We start from the raw sequence: 14,824 nt of genomic DNA on the forward strand, positions 1-14,824 counted from the left end.
TATAGGCAGGGTAGGCTAGGGCTCTCTTTTGGTGTGTATTTTACCTGCCAGGAATGTGCGGAATGCTCGCTAGGTGTGAGAAAAACTGGCCAGCGCTGCATACTTCACTTGAGTAATTGTTGGCAAGGGCACAAGGCGAAATCCATGTAACCCACAGAAAAGAGAGAGTAGACGAAAAAAGAGGGGGGGGGGAATCACAACAAAACAAAGGCTTTTCTACCAAATTAAGAAAAAGAAAATTGTGGGTTTTTCTTTTGAAATCAGAAAAAGAAAAAGGAAAAAAAAATCACAAAGGCTTTTCCAACAAAAAAAAGAGAAAGAAAATTGGTAATTTTTTTTTTTTTGGACATCAGTCTCATGTGCCCCAGGATGTGTAGCTAACAAACATTGTTTTCCCGTCTTTTCCCCCTTTTTTCTGCCATTTGATATTTTTTCATTGGCCGAGCTACAGAAGGCAGAAAATATTTTTCATTTCGGTACAGGATTTTTTGAGAAATTGGGGATGAAGAAACCGTAACTTGAGCACTACTGATAATAGAACGTCGACGTTTGGAGCACTCAATATCTGTTTGTTCCAATTTAGCCTCGTTCTGCATGTCCCCGGCGTTTCATATCAGCAGGAACAACAACGCAATCATGGATGAAACAAATACGAAATTAAATTTCTTGTATTTCAATTCAGCATGTTTCACTTTGATTGTACCAAAAAAACAGATCTGTTTCAGAAAAGCCATTATTACATTATCTGACTGGGTGAATCTCATATTTGAATCTCAATGCTCTTGTTGGCAACTTTCTTTTGGCTCAATGTTTTCCTTCCTTGTCCAACCAATTTTTTAAAATTCTAAATTACATGTAAAGTAAATCACATTTACATGAAACTTGATGTGAACATCGAATTTACAATATTCCCTTTCACCAAATTTTCGTTATTCCCTTTCTTCAAGACGTCGGCCTTAATGCATACAGCTTTGGGAAGCATTACAACAATTATGGATCAAACCGATAAGGTTTAGAAAATAGAAAACTGGAGCAAGAGGTGGGCAATTAAACAATATCCAGTCACATTAGTTATCCAAATTGGCCTTTCCTTCCCAAAAAAGTCAACTTCTATGAATTTGAAGGACATGGAGGTAGAATATCGGTGGAGCCTAGTCACCACAGGGCACACACAAATAAGCCCACCTAATTTGACAAATTAACATTGGACCGCAAGAAGAATGACCTCAGGTCACCGCCCCGGCGACGACCCAGTTAGGTCACTTGTAGGTCAAGAATGTGCTGTTGAATCCCCAGAGGGGATGGACAAACCACACTGGCAGACATGATGAGATTTTTCACTGCGTCATGTGTCTGTTGTCTGTGTACTTGCAAAGCAGGGGGCGTTGGTGTAGAAATTGGAATGTCTGTTCTGTAAACATTTTGGGGGTTTTCGGAGGTGCTGATTATTTGGTGGATTGGGGAAAGGGGGGGGGGTGGGGGTGGGGGGGGGGTTGTTGGACATTGTTTGGGCTGACCACTTGAGGATGGAATTAGGTTAGAATTTCCTCCAACTGGGTTAGGGACAATTAATCAATTGAATTTAGAGTCTGACCAGTTGATGGTGTTGGTGTGCAGCCTTATCTTGGTTGTAAGCTGAAAGATTTATTCCAGACGCTAAGTATCAGTTTCCTTCTCTCTAGCCTCACCAAAATGTTTAGATATGGCTTGTTACCTCTTGATGGTAATTTTTTTGGCTTGACTTTAGGGAAAGGCCAAAATATGCAGACCGTGGCAATAATAAAAGATTTACGACAACCTTAACAGTGTAAGTGATAAAGTATTTGAAACCCCCACCCCCCCCCCCCCCCCCCCCCGAAAAAAAATGAGCCATGGTTGGGCATTCCTTTATTTTTTTCACCGTGGGATTTACATCTGAGTTCAGGTTAGAAGTTTAAGTTAAGGGAAAGTGGCTGGAGACCTCAGCTATTCTGTCAGATTAAGATATTACAAATCTTATACTGTGCAGATCTTTAAGACGGTTTTCTCTGCTCTTTTAATTTAGTAACAACGAATGTTTACTCACCCCTAGCCGACTGACTTAAATCCAAAACCATTTCCCTATGACTCTCAAAAATGACATTGAAATCTTTCTCGTTATTCTTTGATTGGGATGTTACATTAGATAAACAAAACATTTATGCAAACTGCAAGCAATTACACAGGCTCATATTGTAAGCCGATTGACAGCAGCAAATGAAAGCGTGACTGTGCTCCCAAATTCTCAATCATTCACAGAAAAGCCAACCAAATCATCCACACTCCACTGAGAAATTATAAATTCAACGGTTACCCCCTGGCCCGCACCCTTGGGTGTTAATTCGTACCCGGGCCGCTCGCCCCATCAATGAAGCAGATGAGTCATAAAACTATGCCCATCTCCCCCCCCCCCCTCTCAAAGATGCGTTACCATGGTCGTGACACTCCTGGTCTCTCTTCTCTCTTTGCAATCTGCCCAAATCTCCACAGATGTTTTTACGATCTCTTCTCTTGCTGGGCAGGTGTACAAGTGCTGATGTAGGCACGAGGTGAATTCTTAACATGGACTGTGCAGGTTTTTGTTTCTGGATGTAGAAGAGGTCACGTATTGGACGTGATGGTCTTGAGATAGACCACAGGCGTTGACATCTAGACCCTGATTTGTTGGAGGGGGGGGGGGAGCTTTTGATATCATTCTCGTTGTCTTGGAGATGCATGTTTCATCGGTTGTCTGCCTGCAACATTGGCAGACTGTTGTTGTTTTAACTCCTCTGGAGTGGCTTCTATAATTGAAGTTGATACCACCGACGTAATGTGGTCTTAAAAAAAAGTACACTACATGAGCGTGTGTGTAGGATGAAGGGATTTGCTCGCCAGAAATGAGTTTGGGCAGGATTTATGTACCCAGAGATGAGATGGCGGGATTGGGATTGGAAGAATCGGAAATTGGATAGGTCATGTTAAATGATGCCGAAAGATGGACACGATAGAGCTAATGATGAGCTTAATGACTTCGTTAAAGATGCGGTTTACACTGAGATGATCATGGTGTGATGATTACTGTTGGAGTTCAAGAATGACTAATGACTCACAACTCTTCTCATCCTTTGATGAGAAAAAAAAGTAGAAAAAAAGGAAGGGAAAAACTAAACATTTGACAACTTGACAACATTAAACTCACTGTGTGTTCTCACCTAAATTTCTTGCAAAAACACTTCTTACAATAAAAATGAAAGCTCAGCCAGTTTTGGTGTTTTTTTTTTTAAACAGAATGTTGATTTTGGCTTATTTAGGAAAATTAACACACCTTGTGAAAGACTGCTTGTGGTCAGTACAGTACATTTGTGAAGATCGACCCAACTTTATGTTTCGTTTTTTTTGGGTTTTTTTGTGAACATGCGTGGGAGCTCAGTGTTTATTATTTCGCCCACTTGCACGTCACCACAAGAAAGCTGTATTAACACACAGTCATCACGCAGATATGACATGCGAAGACAAGCATTTCACAGGTATGGTGTCCCACGGTGGTCGGGTGCCGGCCTATGACTGGTACCCACTCGAGCGCAATTAACGTCCCCCATTGAGTCACGCTGTTAATGCGCGGTGATTTTTTCTTTCTCTCTGGCGTCGCTGCACCGTTGTGACAAAGAGTGGTAACTCCGGCATAAAGGAATTTATCTGCTCTGCGATAGCCGCAGTCACAACACAGCGGGCAGTCGCTGCCTTGCATGTTGCTGTTATATCGCATGTAGCCATTTCCCAATAGATGCAGTGTGATTGTACTCTCTGGGGCATCTTAAAGCAACGAGTCAAATTTGGTGGCTGTTACATTGTTGGATACGGCTGATATGGAGTTTCAGTTAAGCTACATGTACAAGGCCATTTTGATTTTTGTCCACATTGTCCTTTTTCATATAGTCATGTATATTTATTCCATGGCTTACATGTCATTGTTCAAACTGTTAGATGTGAAGTCTTCATTAAGAAGCAAAGCTATGTAATAAACAGTCTGTTGGTGTTGCCAGCATGTTGTCTGAACATGTACCCTATTCCTCTGCTATCAATAGGCTATAGGATGAAATCACCCGCTATCAATGTATCAGTTTTATTTTTCTGGCTTAGTTATAGTCGATGGTGTCAATGGTTATCAATGCCGGCGATACTTTGTCTGATTTTGACATCCGATATTCCTTGGGTTTTAATCAGCTCATGGATGTTTCAACAGGTTATTAATATATTGGTGGTATTTCCCTGGTTTGGCTAACAGTAGGGTATCGGATGGTAAGTGTTGTCAATATCAGTGATATGTTTCCTAAACCTGCCATATGGTTTGATCAAAGCTTTCAGATGCTTTCAACGGCTTATCAATATTTGTGATATTTTGTCCGAAAATTCCCTTGCATATATCAGAAGACTGTCAAATAGTATCAACGGGTTATCAATATCGGTGATATTTTATCTGAATATTCCCTTGCATATCACTAGACTGTCAAATGGTATCAACGGGTTATCGAAATCGGTGATATTGCAAACTGCCAAAGCATGTCTAGCTTCGGCGACGCAGCTGGATGCCCCAGACCTCCCAGTGACCCATACCACCCAACTCCTGCTCTCACTCGTGTCTTGTTTATCTTTGGCATTAAAGATCAGGGCCGTGCGCAGATTAACGTTTGCAAAGAAATTTCTTCTTCTTTTTTCTTTCTTCCTGACCGGAGTTATTGAAAATGATTTCGGGAGTTTGGGTTTCCTGAAAGGTTTGGGAGAAGAATCTGTGCGGACCGATCAGCAGAGCTTATAGAAGAAAGTGTTACATTGCTGCTAAAACGTCCTTGGATAAAAACTTTGTTTAAAGAGTGGCAGCCATCTTGGTTTTTGGTTTTTTTACAGAATTTTTTTTTAATATGGTCTCTTAAAGTTGCAAGTACCCAGTAGGCAGATGGATGTTCAATGAACCATTCTGGACTTGCTTTGTGCAAATTTCTCGCTGTGCTTGTGACCGAGTTTGAACTACTGTGGTCACCTGACCAGGTCACCTGACCAGAACTCATGATCTTATTGGTCAGTGCACACTGTTTCATGGGCAAGCAGGACGGGTCCATTTATTAACCCTAACTCCCTAAGCCTTGTCCATAAGCAGCCTGAATCCTCAAAAAACCCAAAATCATCCACTTTTTGTTGCTGTAGGACCTCTGCCTGGATCCTTTGAAATCCTCCACTGGTTTGCTGGCACCTTATCCCATAAACGATTTTCAATGCTCTCGTGAGTTTGTTAGAAGGTGTAACTTATTTGAAATATTGTTATCCTGTATTGTGGATTGGCAATGCCAAGGCGCTAACTAGTTGAAGTAAAGAGGCTGTACATTAATTAAACAGTGTTAATTTACATTCTGGATGCTTGCCCAAGTATACATGCATAGAGCAAGTAAAAGCCTGAATCCTCTGTACATGTACATGTACATATACCGGTACATACATGTACATGTACATGTACATGTACAACCATTGGGACAATGATGGCTATGATGTTTAAGATCTCATTCGTCTTGGAATGACTGGAGGCATTTCCGGTAAAACCACATTTTGAATGCACCAGAGAAGTGAGGACAGACATGTGCAAACATGCCCTCAACTGGGTTGGTCGGTGAAACTGTTCCCTGCGGCGTTCCGGCATTGTCTGTTTGTCAACATCTGTTCAGTTTTATCAACATTTGAAGCATTTTTGTGTGAGTTTTATGAATTTGTATTTCGGCTCTGCACACAAAGACTCGAGGCAATCAGTTGGAAAAAAAAAATAACGGCACTACCCTCGAATACAATACTCCTCCTTCACGTATCCTGAAGTTTTTCTTCCCTCGTTGCTTAATTGAAGTCAGCTGACCTTTCTCAAAACACCTTGAGCGCATTGTAAGGCGTCGCCAGTGACAGTAATATCTCAAAAACCTCTCGTCCCTTCCATCAGTATGATTAATCCTTAATAAGAATCCTCTCTCGCGCCGCGGTAGCGATGCTCTCTCGAAAATATTTACATACAGAAAAAGGAATTCTGCTTCTTCACCCAGCTCTTGATAAATAATGCATCTCTCTGATTCACTAGTGATTCTATTAAAGGGAAACGCTGTGTGGGTGTGTTTTTACAAAGATGTTGTGCATGGTTGGTCATGGTTGACGAGTATCATTCGTGACCTCTAGCATTGATACATAAATGACCCCAACTGATTGAGGTCGTTAGTGGGCAGCGACCTTTGCTCTCTGCCATTGTGGCCGGGGTTCACATCTCACTCACGCCTGTCAAGGTGTTATTTTGAATCACCATATGTCTGTGTTGTTTTCTGTCATTCTCTTTGAGATCCTTTGCCACTTCGGTCAGAGTTTTCTCTGGCTTTAGGCATGTCACTTTTCTGCTCCATTTAACCTTTGAGATTAATTCGGTCAGAAACGACACATTCAAGCCTTTGGAAAATTTGAATCTCTACTCTGTTATTATTTTTTTTCATTTTCACACAAGGACCTTTTGAGGGTGTGGTGCTGAAACCCTGGTTAGAAAATATTCATATGTATGACAAAATGTGTGCGAGAAATCTCAAAAGACATTTGGTGTTTCATATTTGAGATTGAGATCTTGCATAAAAGCAAACTACGTCAAGTACGTGAATGATACCGAAGTATGAGCATTACTTACATGTACTACTCCTGTTATTATGTTTGCAGGTTTTCACTGGCTGTGGTAAGCCCCGCCTCAAACCGCGCCTCACAAAGCGAGAAGCAGACACCGATGAGGCTGCAGCTCCTGTGGCAGATATCGCCGTACCGGTAGGTGCTGTTGATGATGATATTCAAATCGACGAAGCCGCTGCAGGCGAACAAGAGCCCGAGGAGGAACGTGAAGCCGCTGGTGAACGTCCTGCCGACGATGAACGCGAGGCCGCGGAGCAGGAACGCACAGCTGCTGGCCAGCGTGGCAGCAGCCAACGCGCCCCCAGCAACCGGAGGCAAAGACAGCGAGGCAGGGGCCAAGACAGGGGCAGTCCCAGCCGCACCACGGCGACAGACACCACCCCGACCATGGAGAAACTGGTCAGGGACGTCCGCAGCAATATCCGGGACACCAAGGGGTTCTGGACGCTGCTGCCCTACATGTTCTGTGATGATGTGGCGGCTGACGTGACCGTCAACGATTTGTGTTGGAATGGGCACTCTAAGGGCAGGTGAGAAGAGGCAACCTACGTTATGTTTGACTTTCAATGCATGAATGATGATTATATCCAACATGAGTATCCAGAATAGCAATGTAATACAATGTAAGTGGTACAGGTGTTACATAATTTTAAAAGATTATTGAGCCCTGCTGTTAATTTTTAAAAGGGAAATTTAATTATTTTCTGTCTTTTTTTCCCTTTTCTTAGTTACATACACCCTCCGGTTGGTAACGGCATAGCCAATCAGGTGGATAACCCAGAGGTTCCCATGGAGACGTCTCCGCCCAACTTCCTCATCAACAAACACATCACTGCCCTGCGGACCATCACCAGTCGGCTGAACGGAGCGTTTAATGGCGAAGACGTAGAATGGGTCGACAGTAAGTGTCTCAATACATATGTAGCACATTGTATCGATGGTCTCAAAGCGCTTCGCAGTTATTTCCCCTAGTTCATTGGGGAACTGGGTCGAGTTTTCTGCAGCAGCTCAAAATCTTCGCCCCCCTGTTTCTCTCCTCATATACACCCATTGCAATCCTGGGTGGCAAGAGGCAATTGTTGTAAAGTGTCTTGCCCAAGAACACAAACAAGCCCACTTGCTCATGATTTGGACTTCTTAACCATAGGACCACTGTACACCTTTACCGTTCCTTCCCTAATTTCACTGTGCACTCTAAAAGATTGTTACTTTATTTTTCTAACCTTTTTTTTGTCTTCTTTCTTTTTCCCCATGACAACAGCTGGCACCGGCAGTGGCTCGGGGAGTGGGAGTGGTTCTGGCGACACGGAGGAGGGCGGGAACGGAGGAGGCAACGGGAATATCGGAGGCAACGGGAATAACGAGGTGGGCTTCACGGAGGTGGAAGATCCAAAATATCGACCGACCCGGAAACCCCAAGGCGACGGTGCCACGTCGTTACACGTCAGTTATGCAAGTCGATGGCTACTCTGTGTGTGTGCAACCACCATTTTTACCTTGCGTTTGTTGTGGTAGTAACAGGGTACATATCTGTCGATTGCTTGTTGTTGTTTTTTTTTAGTTTTTTTTTTTTGGGGGGGGGGGAATTTCAAAATGCAGTCAAACTTGGGCAGGGTTCAGCTGATACCATGATGTTTTGTACGATAGGATTCACAGACCAATTTTGAGCAACTCCGTCGGCTTGGAAAAAAGTTACCAAAAAAAAACTAAAAAAAAAGTGTAGCATCAAACAGTATCAGAAGTAATGTTTATTTCCGAAGTTGTCTCGTTGTTGTCATGATGTCATGTTTTATGATGATGTCAGTTAATGCATAACGCCCATTTCATGTTTCAATATGTGCCAATACAAAAGGATATGCGTCTGAGAATTTGAATACTTTTTGTATCCGGTTGTCTTAAGGTTTAAACTCAATTTGAGTGATAATTTACTCCAAATAGTTTCAAACGTAAGATATTTGCTGCTTAACCTACATTAGTACTTACCTTCACAGACTGAGTGCATGTGAAATAGATGTTTTAACCTGGAGGAAATATCTAGTTAAAAGTACAAAACAAATAATTTCATACTCTTAAAAAGGGTCCCTTTTGTAAAGAAACAAAAATGCTTTTTATAAGAAGTAAAATGCTGCATTTATAATGTGTATGCATTTTAAGTAATACTTTTCGGCATTTTTAAGACATGTTGACCAATTTAAATCATTATGAATAGATCTAAAAGAATTTTTTTTGGGGGAGGGGGGTTTCTTGGACAAATTATGAGATGTGATTTTTTTGTTTGTATTTTTTTTTTGGGGGGGGGAGTATTATTTAATTCTCCCTAATTCTCCCTCTTCATCGTAACATGTTTGATTAAGGAGAATTTAAAATCAGTCAAGCCATAGTTATCAGTCCAACTGTTTTTTTTATTTTTTTTAATCTCAATTTTTTTTTTTTTTTTTAATCTCAATCAAAGTTATGTACATGTAATTGTTTTTACACGATCATTTTTATAATGTGTGTTTGTTCCTATTATGTATTAATTACAGCGATTGTTTTTTTAAAAATATGTAACATTAAACAACATAAGCAGTGTAAGCGTGTTGTACATGAATGCTTTTAATCTTAAGGCAAAATGGAACAAAGTTGCCAAACTATTTTTTGTGTCGGAAACGAAAAACTCATCGCATATCTACAATTGAAAGCTGGAGATACTTGAGTATTAAATATTAATGAGTGCGAGCGCTTATTTAACATTCTAGTCATAGAAAAACAATTCCGAGAAGGACTAATTTTAGGAATCATTAGATATTGTGTACATTTCAAGTTAAAAATCATTTTTGATGTATATTATTGTATGATGTACATTAGTTTGAATGAAGATTGTTTTACCAGAATTGTCGAAACTCCATAAAATTAAACGGGGAAAACATTCTTAGAGGGATACAGATTATACAGATTATTCCGATTTCTTTTGGGAATTCGTCGATTTTTTTTTTGAGAAAGTGGTTGTTTACAACAGTTCCAAATATTCAAATGATACTTGTTTCACTTTTAGTACAAAGAAATGTTTTGTTTGTTTGTTTGTTTTTTGTTGTTTTTTTGCGTAAAGGCAGTCGAGAAGCTGGTGATTTTTCTTTTTCAAAGCAGTACACCTTCACTACCAATTTGTCGGAGTTTGCATTCGAAAAAGGAATTTTTTATTTTAATCCACGTTTGTCCAAATGGATTTCTGTAAGAATTCATTATTTACCTCACTTGACCCTTATTTATTGGACAGATTTTTCTTGTTGAAGACAATTCACTTTATTTTATATAGAAATATAAGTAAAAATTGATTTAAAGTGAAAACCACTTACATATGGACTTGTTTGAAACCAAAGCTATGCAAATTATGCATGCCATCATGTCACTGTTTATGGTTTAAATTTTGAGTAGCTGTTTTTGTACTTTTGTATTGTTTTAATTTGTTTTTCCCTCAGTATTGTACATGTAGAATTCTCAAAAGGTGCACGTGTAACATGCTGTGACTTTAGTGATTGTTGTTTTAACCTCCTGTTTATGAACATTTCTTCTGGTCGCAAAACTTTTGGAGAGAGTTGAGGCGATTATCCAAAACAACAACAACAACAAAAACCCCAAAAACACAACCATGCAACTTGTATGGACGAAAACAATATAACCGCAGGTTATAGAAGTCACTTGTTTTTAATAAGCTCTTTCCATGTTTTCAGTTATAAGCTGGCCTCTTGAGCTAGACAGAAACAAGTAGAATGAAATGTGACAGTTCTCGTTTTAAGGCGTTTTTTTTTAACGTACACTACCTGTAGAGTTAGAATACCTCATGTCGACGTTTTATCAAAATGAAGTACTTTTAAGCAGACATGTTTTAGCGGTCGCTGGGTTGTTATGCAGAGTATTTCATCGAGTTGTATTAAACTGATAATAGCTAAAACAAGAAGACGAGAAAAGATGGACCATAAGATGTGGTTTAAAAAAAATGTGAATATGTACAGCGCTAAAGATGTTGAATAATGAGGATAAAAGGAGAGCGATGTGGTGAGACAGCGTGAGTTAGAGTGAGTGTTGCTAATAATGAAGAGATCAATCTCTGTATTTTAAACAAAAAACATGATGACTTGTAACTATTTACTACTTAAAAAACTTTAAACTAAAAAAAAATGTGTAAAAGTAAGATTTTTTTGTATTGAGCTAGCTGCTGTAGAAAGATTAGTTTTGTGTAACTTATTCAAAGTTTGGAAGTATGCGTATCTGATGATGTTTTTTTTGGGGGGGGGGGGGGGTTGTATCAAACAGAAAAAATATAGAGCCTTTACTTTTGTGAATGAGTTAAAAGAGAACAAAAGAAGTGAAACCAAAAAGAATACCTCAAAAATCCCCAGGCAATGGGAAAATTAAAAACCTGCCAGTATATATCATTCACAGGGTAGAAGGGTCTGGAAAAAGTTTGAAGGTTTTGTGTTTTTGTTTATTAGCATGCAGAGTTACTTCGATTCAATATTTTGAGAAGGCATTTGAGGAAATATTTGCCGGAAATTACGCATTTTGTGAAAAGTTGTTTTTTGATATATGTGTGTGAAGAAAACTCTCACAGTCTAAGAAAAAAATGTGATCACTTGTGACTTTTTTTCACAATAGAAAATGATTGCTGTTTCCAATTGTATTTTCAGTGAGTGTCAGGGGTAAAAATGAAAAGTGCATTTGGTTTGGAAAAAAAAATGCTAAAATTATCGTGAAGGAATGTGGTTAAATACTCCGCAGTTGTAAACATTCGTTAAAGTGGAAATCTGCACTGTTAATTTCACGTGATCGGATATTATTTTTTGGATGGTCAAGTTGTATGATCTGAGCTTTGTGATTGTGCATTGGTCGTGGTACATCGGATGTTGTCATTAATTGTGAAATGTACAGATTTTACTGATTGTAATTCAGCTTTTTGTCAAAAAGTGTGGTCACATTTTATCAGGGTGCTGTTACTTGGCAGATGAATGTCGAGCGAGGGCGCTATAGCAAAAAAACAAGGTTGCCTTTTGCACATGCACTTTTAACCTTATTGACAATGCCATTGACATTATATAAACAGTTACTGGTGTTTTTGTAAGGGGCAACACTTGTGAGCTTCTGTATAAAGAGAGTTGCAAATACATAACTAAACCAGTTTGGAAATTACGGTATTATATTTGAATCAATCAGTGCATATGCATAATAATGAGTAACCAAGAATTGTTGATAATTGTATTCTGCTTTGCAAGTGGACCTTCTGATACCTTGGTTCTCAACTTTTGCAATTCTCTGTATGCAGAACATGGTGGTCAAAATGTTGAGCGCCCTCTAGTGACATTTGTTGTACAATTTTTGTGGGAGATGAAGGACAGCCAGTCACAACTTTTTTGCGAAACCATTTAAATGAAAATATTCCCATTGGACTGTTTCCTAAGGATATGATATAGATTATCATTTGTTAGGTTAATTTGAATCGGCTTTTAAATGAAACTTAAATGAACAGTAAAACAAATCTCCAAAAAGTAATTTAATTTCATAATAGCCACAATGCAGCCAAATTACCTTTAGCATTATGTACAATGATTCTAAGTTAATTTCATCTTTAATAATCTGTATCACTATTTTTGTATGAATAATTTGTTGCACTGTCTGCCTAGCTGCCACTAAATAGAAAACAAGCAAAATGAATATAATTTTAATTCAGATAATCCTAGATTGATCTTTGACATTTATGTACCCGATCGCCATAAAGAAGATCGCTAATGAGCAATGGTAGACTAATGCCTTTATGTTTCGAAGATATAACATTTGAGAACACAAGGAACATTGTAGGAAGTGCTTTGTATCAAAGTTTGGTTCTTAAAGTTTAGTTTGATCTGCTGAAGTCTTTAAAAAAAATGAGTGAGATATTCTGTTTCTAAGTCAAATTTAAAAACAAAAAGCAGGCCTCCGAGTCAAGTTACACTTGACAAACATGAAATAGTTAAGTTAGTAAAGTTGGAAAACAATACAGAACCGATATAGGCGAAACAGAATCATTTTACGTAAAGGTTTCACATTTTGTTAGTCCTGAAGAGACCCATTTCAGATCTGAAGACTAAACATCTTTTGTAAATATAACTGCTCCGATGTTATGTTCTGTAAAGTATTTCTATTGTTAAGCCTCCCGCCATCTTGTCTGGCTCCCTGACTCTTGCTGTTAATAAAGGCTATATTTAAAGGATATCTGAATGTTTGTCTTTGATGTGCATCGTGTCAGAATTATGCACTGTTGGTTTAGGGTGGGATTTTGAATATTAGTTTTATATGAGATTTTTGCACGCCGCTAACTCCTTACTGTTTCTGAAGTGCAACATGATAAATAATGCATATTCATCAAAAATTACTCACGTGATCGCTAGGCCACCTTTTCATTGGTCGAATGTTTTTTGTCGGTGCGCGAAGTAGTCGTCTGTTTTTTTTAGAGTTGGCAAACGGTTTCTTATTCTTGTTCCCAACAGCTCATTTATAAATTCGGAGGAATTTCACTTAATTTTCACGTCATTGTTGCATAATTCTTGCACTCCTATCTTCCATAATTGGCACTGTTTGAAAAGTGACTTGTGAATATCGACATATTAGGAATTATAACGTTTTCTACAAAAATGGGGGTACTTGCTTAGAAACCGACTCAAAATATAGTATACGCGATTTTCATTGGCTAATCATAACAAGCGGCAGGTGAGAGAATAACAAGAAACGCGCTCGTATGATACGACTTTACTTTGTACTCGAAAGGTTGTGCAGAAAGTGACAGCCATTAAACTAAAACTGTTTGAGACAACGGGATGCCGAAAGAAAGGCCTTGAACAACTTCTCTGTCGGACTGAGACATTGTCAATGTCTGTTGAAGTTGAGGAGTCGGTACGCTTTTATTTGGAGCGTCAAAGACCATGTGAGTACAGGTATTAAATTTCAGACTATTCACATTTGGAAATTAAGTTTGTCACGTTGCAATTCGCCTCGTAATGGTGGGTGGTTTTAGTACGTTTCAGCACTGGAAGTTGATGAAACCGTTTTATTTTCTCCTTCGTTAGCATGAACAGAAACCGCTGCTAAAACAGAGAACTTGGCTCAAGAACAGCCTATCGGACATTTCCTTCTCTAATAAGTGTTAACTTAAAATAACATATTTTGTAATTTTCATGAAAATGCCGGTTAAGCCTTAAGGCCCAAACTTGTTCGTTTTTGTGACAAGTAATCTTGACAAATAATTTTGACTTGACAGTTGAGTTGAAAGTTCTTAGTTAACATTCATTGCAGCAATGTTTGTCAATATCTTATCCTCGTAGGTTAGCAAGTTTTTTCCTTCATTCTATTATTCTTTTAAATTCTGCTTCATTTTTTCGTTCTTTACTCTCTTCTAATTCTAAATCTCTTCCAAGTAGCGTAAAGAGCATGCAGTCGATACAACTTAAAAGCGAGACCAAAAATCGTATACCCGCGCAGCACGACCGTAATTTGTGCAGTGCGCCCTCATGCAAGTTACAGAACTTCAGCGCGCGCGGAACTGTCTGTTTCAAAATTAGACACCAATAAACATAAATGCGACAATGTGTTTTGTATCTAATGATTGCGCTTGCGAGTTATGCATTATCCCATCTCCGGTCCCAACTCCCCACCTCATTTCCCAAAAGAGAGAAAAAAGTCACCCCAAATTAAAAACAAAATAGCAGGTGGCCAATATTTACTTAATTTGAAGTCCATTCCTCCTAAAGAACATTGTTTGAAACAGTAAACTTTGATTCAGACTTTCCTTGGTTTCATTTAATAATCCAATGTTACACTATTTAAATAATAAAAATGGAACACCTTTTACAGTTGAACCATACACTCAACAAAATGCTGACTAATTATTACATTTTAGCTTACTTACGAAGCTAAAATCTCACAATTCCAGCTATGAAAATAACATTAGCAATATTTTTTTGAAAGAATGCTGCATCCTGACGCCACTTTTTTTCATCATATATCATCTCAAAATTTTTAAAAAGACATGAATCTGGGACTGAGAAACAAATGCAATACTTGGAAAATAATTAGAAAATGTTCTTGACTCTGCATAGACTTTGTACACAACCACTGAAGTGGC

At 38.8% G+C, this 14,824-nt stretch overlaps 1 protein-coding gene across 1 annotated transcript in view; it reads left to right on the forward strand.

Annotated features, from left to right (window-relative positions):
- Positions 1 to 12,916, forward strand: part of LOC119723421 (glypican-6-like) — a 63,984-nt gene extending 51,068 nt beyond the window's left edge. Inside the window, exons 6-8 of the mRNA XM_038194041.1 lie at positions 6,727 to 7,223; positions 7,422 to 7,594; positions 7,955 to 12,916. Of these exons, the coding sequence (XP_038049969.1) occupies positions 6,727 to 7,223; positions 7,422 to 7,594; positions 7,955 to 8,208 (924 nt within the window). The 3' untranslated portion in view covers positions 8,209 to 12,916. The remainder of the gene's footprint in view (positions 1 to 6,726; positions 7,224 to 7,421; positions 7,595 to 7,954) is intronic.
- Positions 12,917 to 14,824: the final 1,908 nt, after the last annotated feature.

Source organism: Patiria miniata, unplaced genomic scaffold (genome assembly GCF_015706575.1).
Source record: "Patiria miniata isolate m_02_andy unplaced genomic scaffold, ASM1570657v1 HiC_scaffold_17, whole genome shotgun sequence".
In the NCBI taxonomy this organism is placed as follows: domain Eukaryota; kingdom Metazoa; phylum Echinodermata; class Asteroidea; order Valvatida; family Asterinidae; genus Patiria; species Patiria miniata.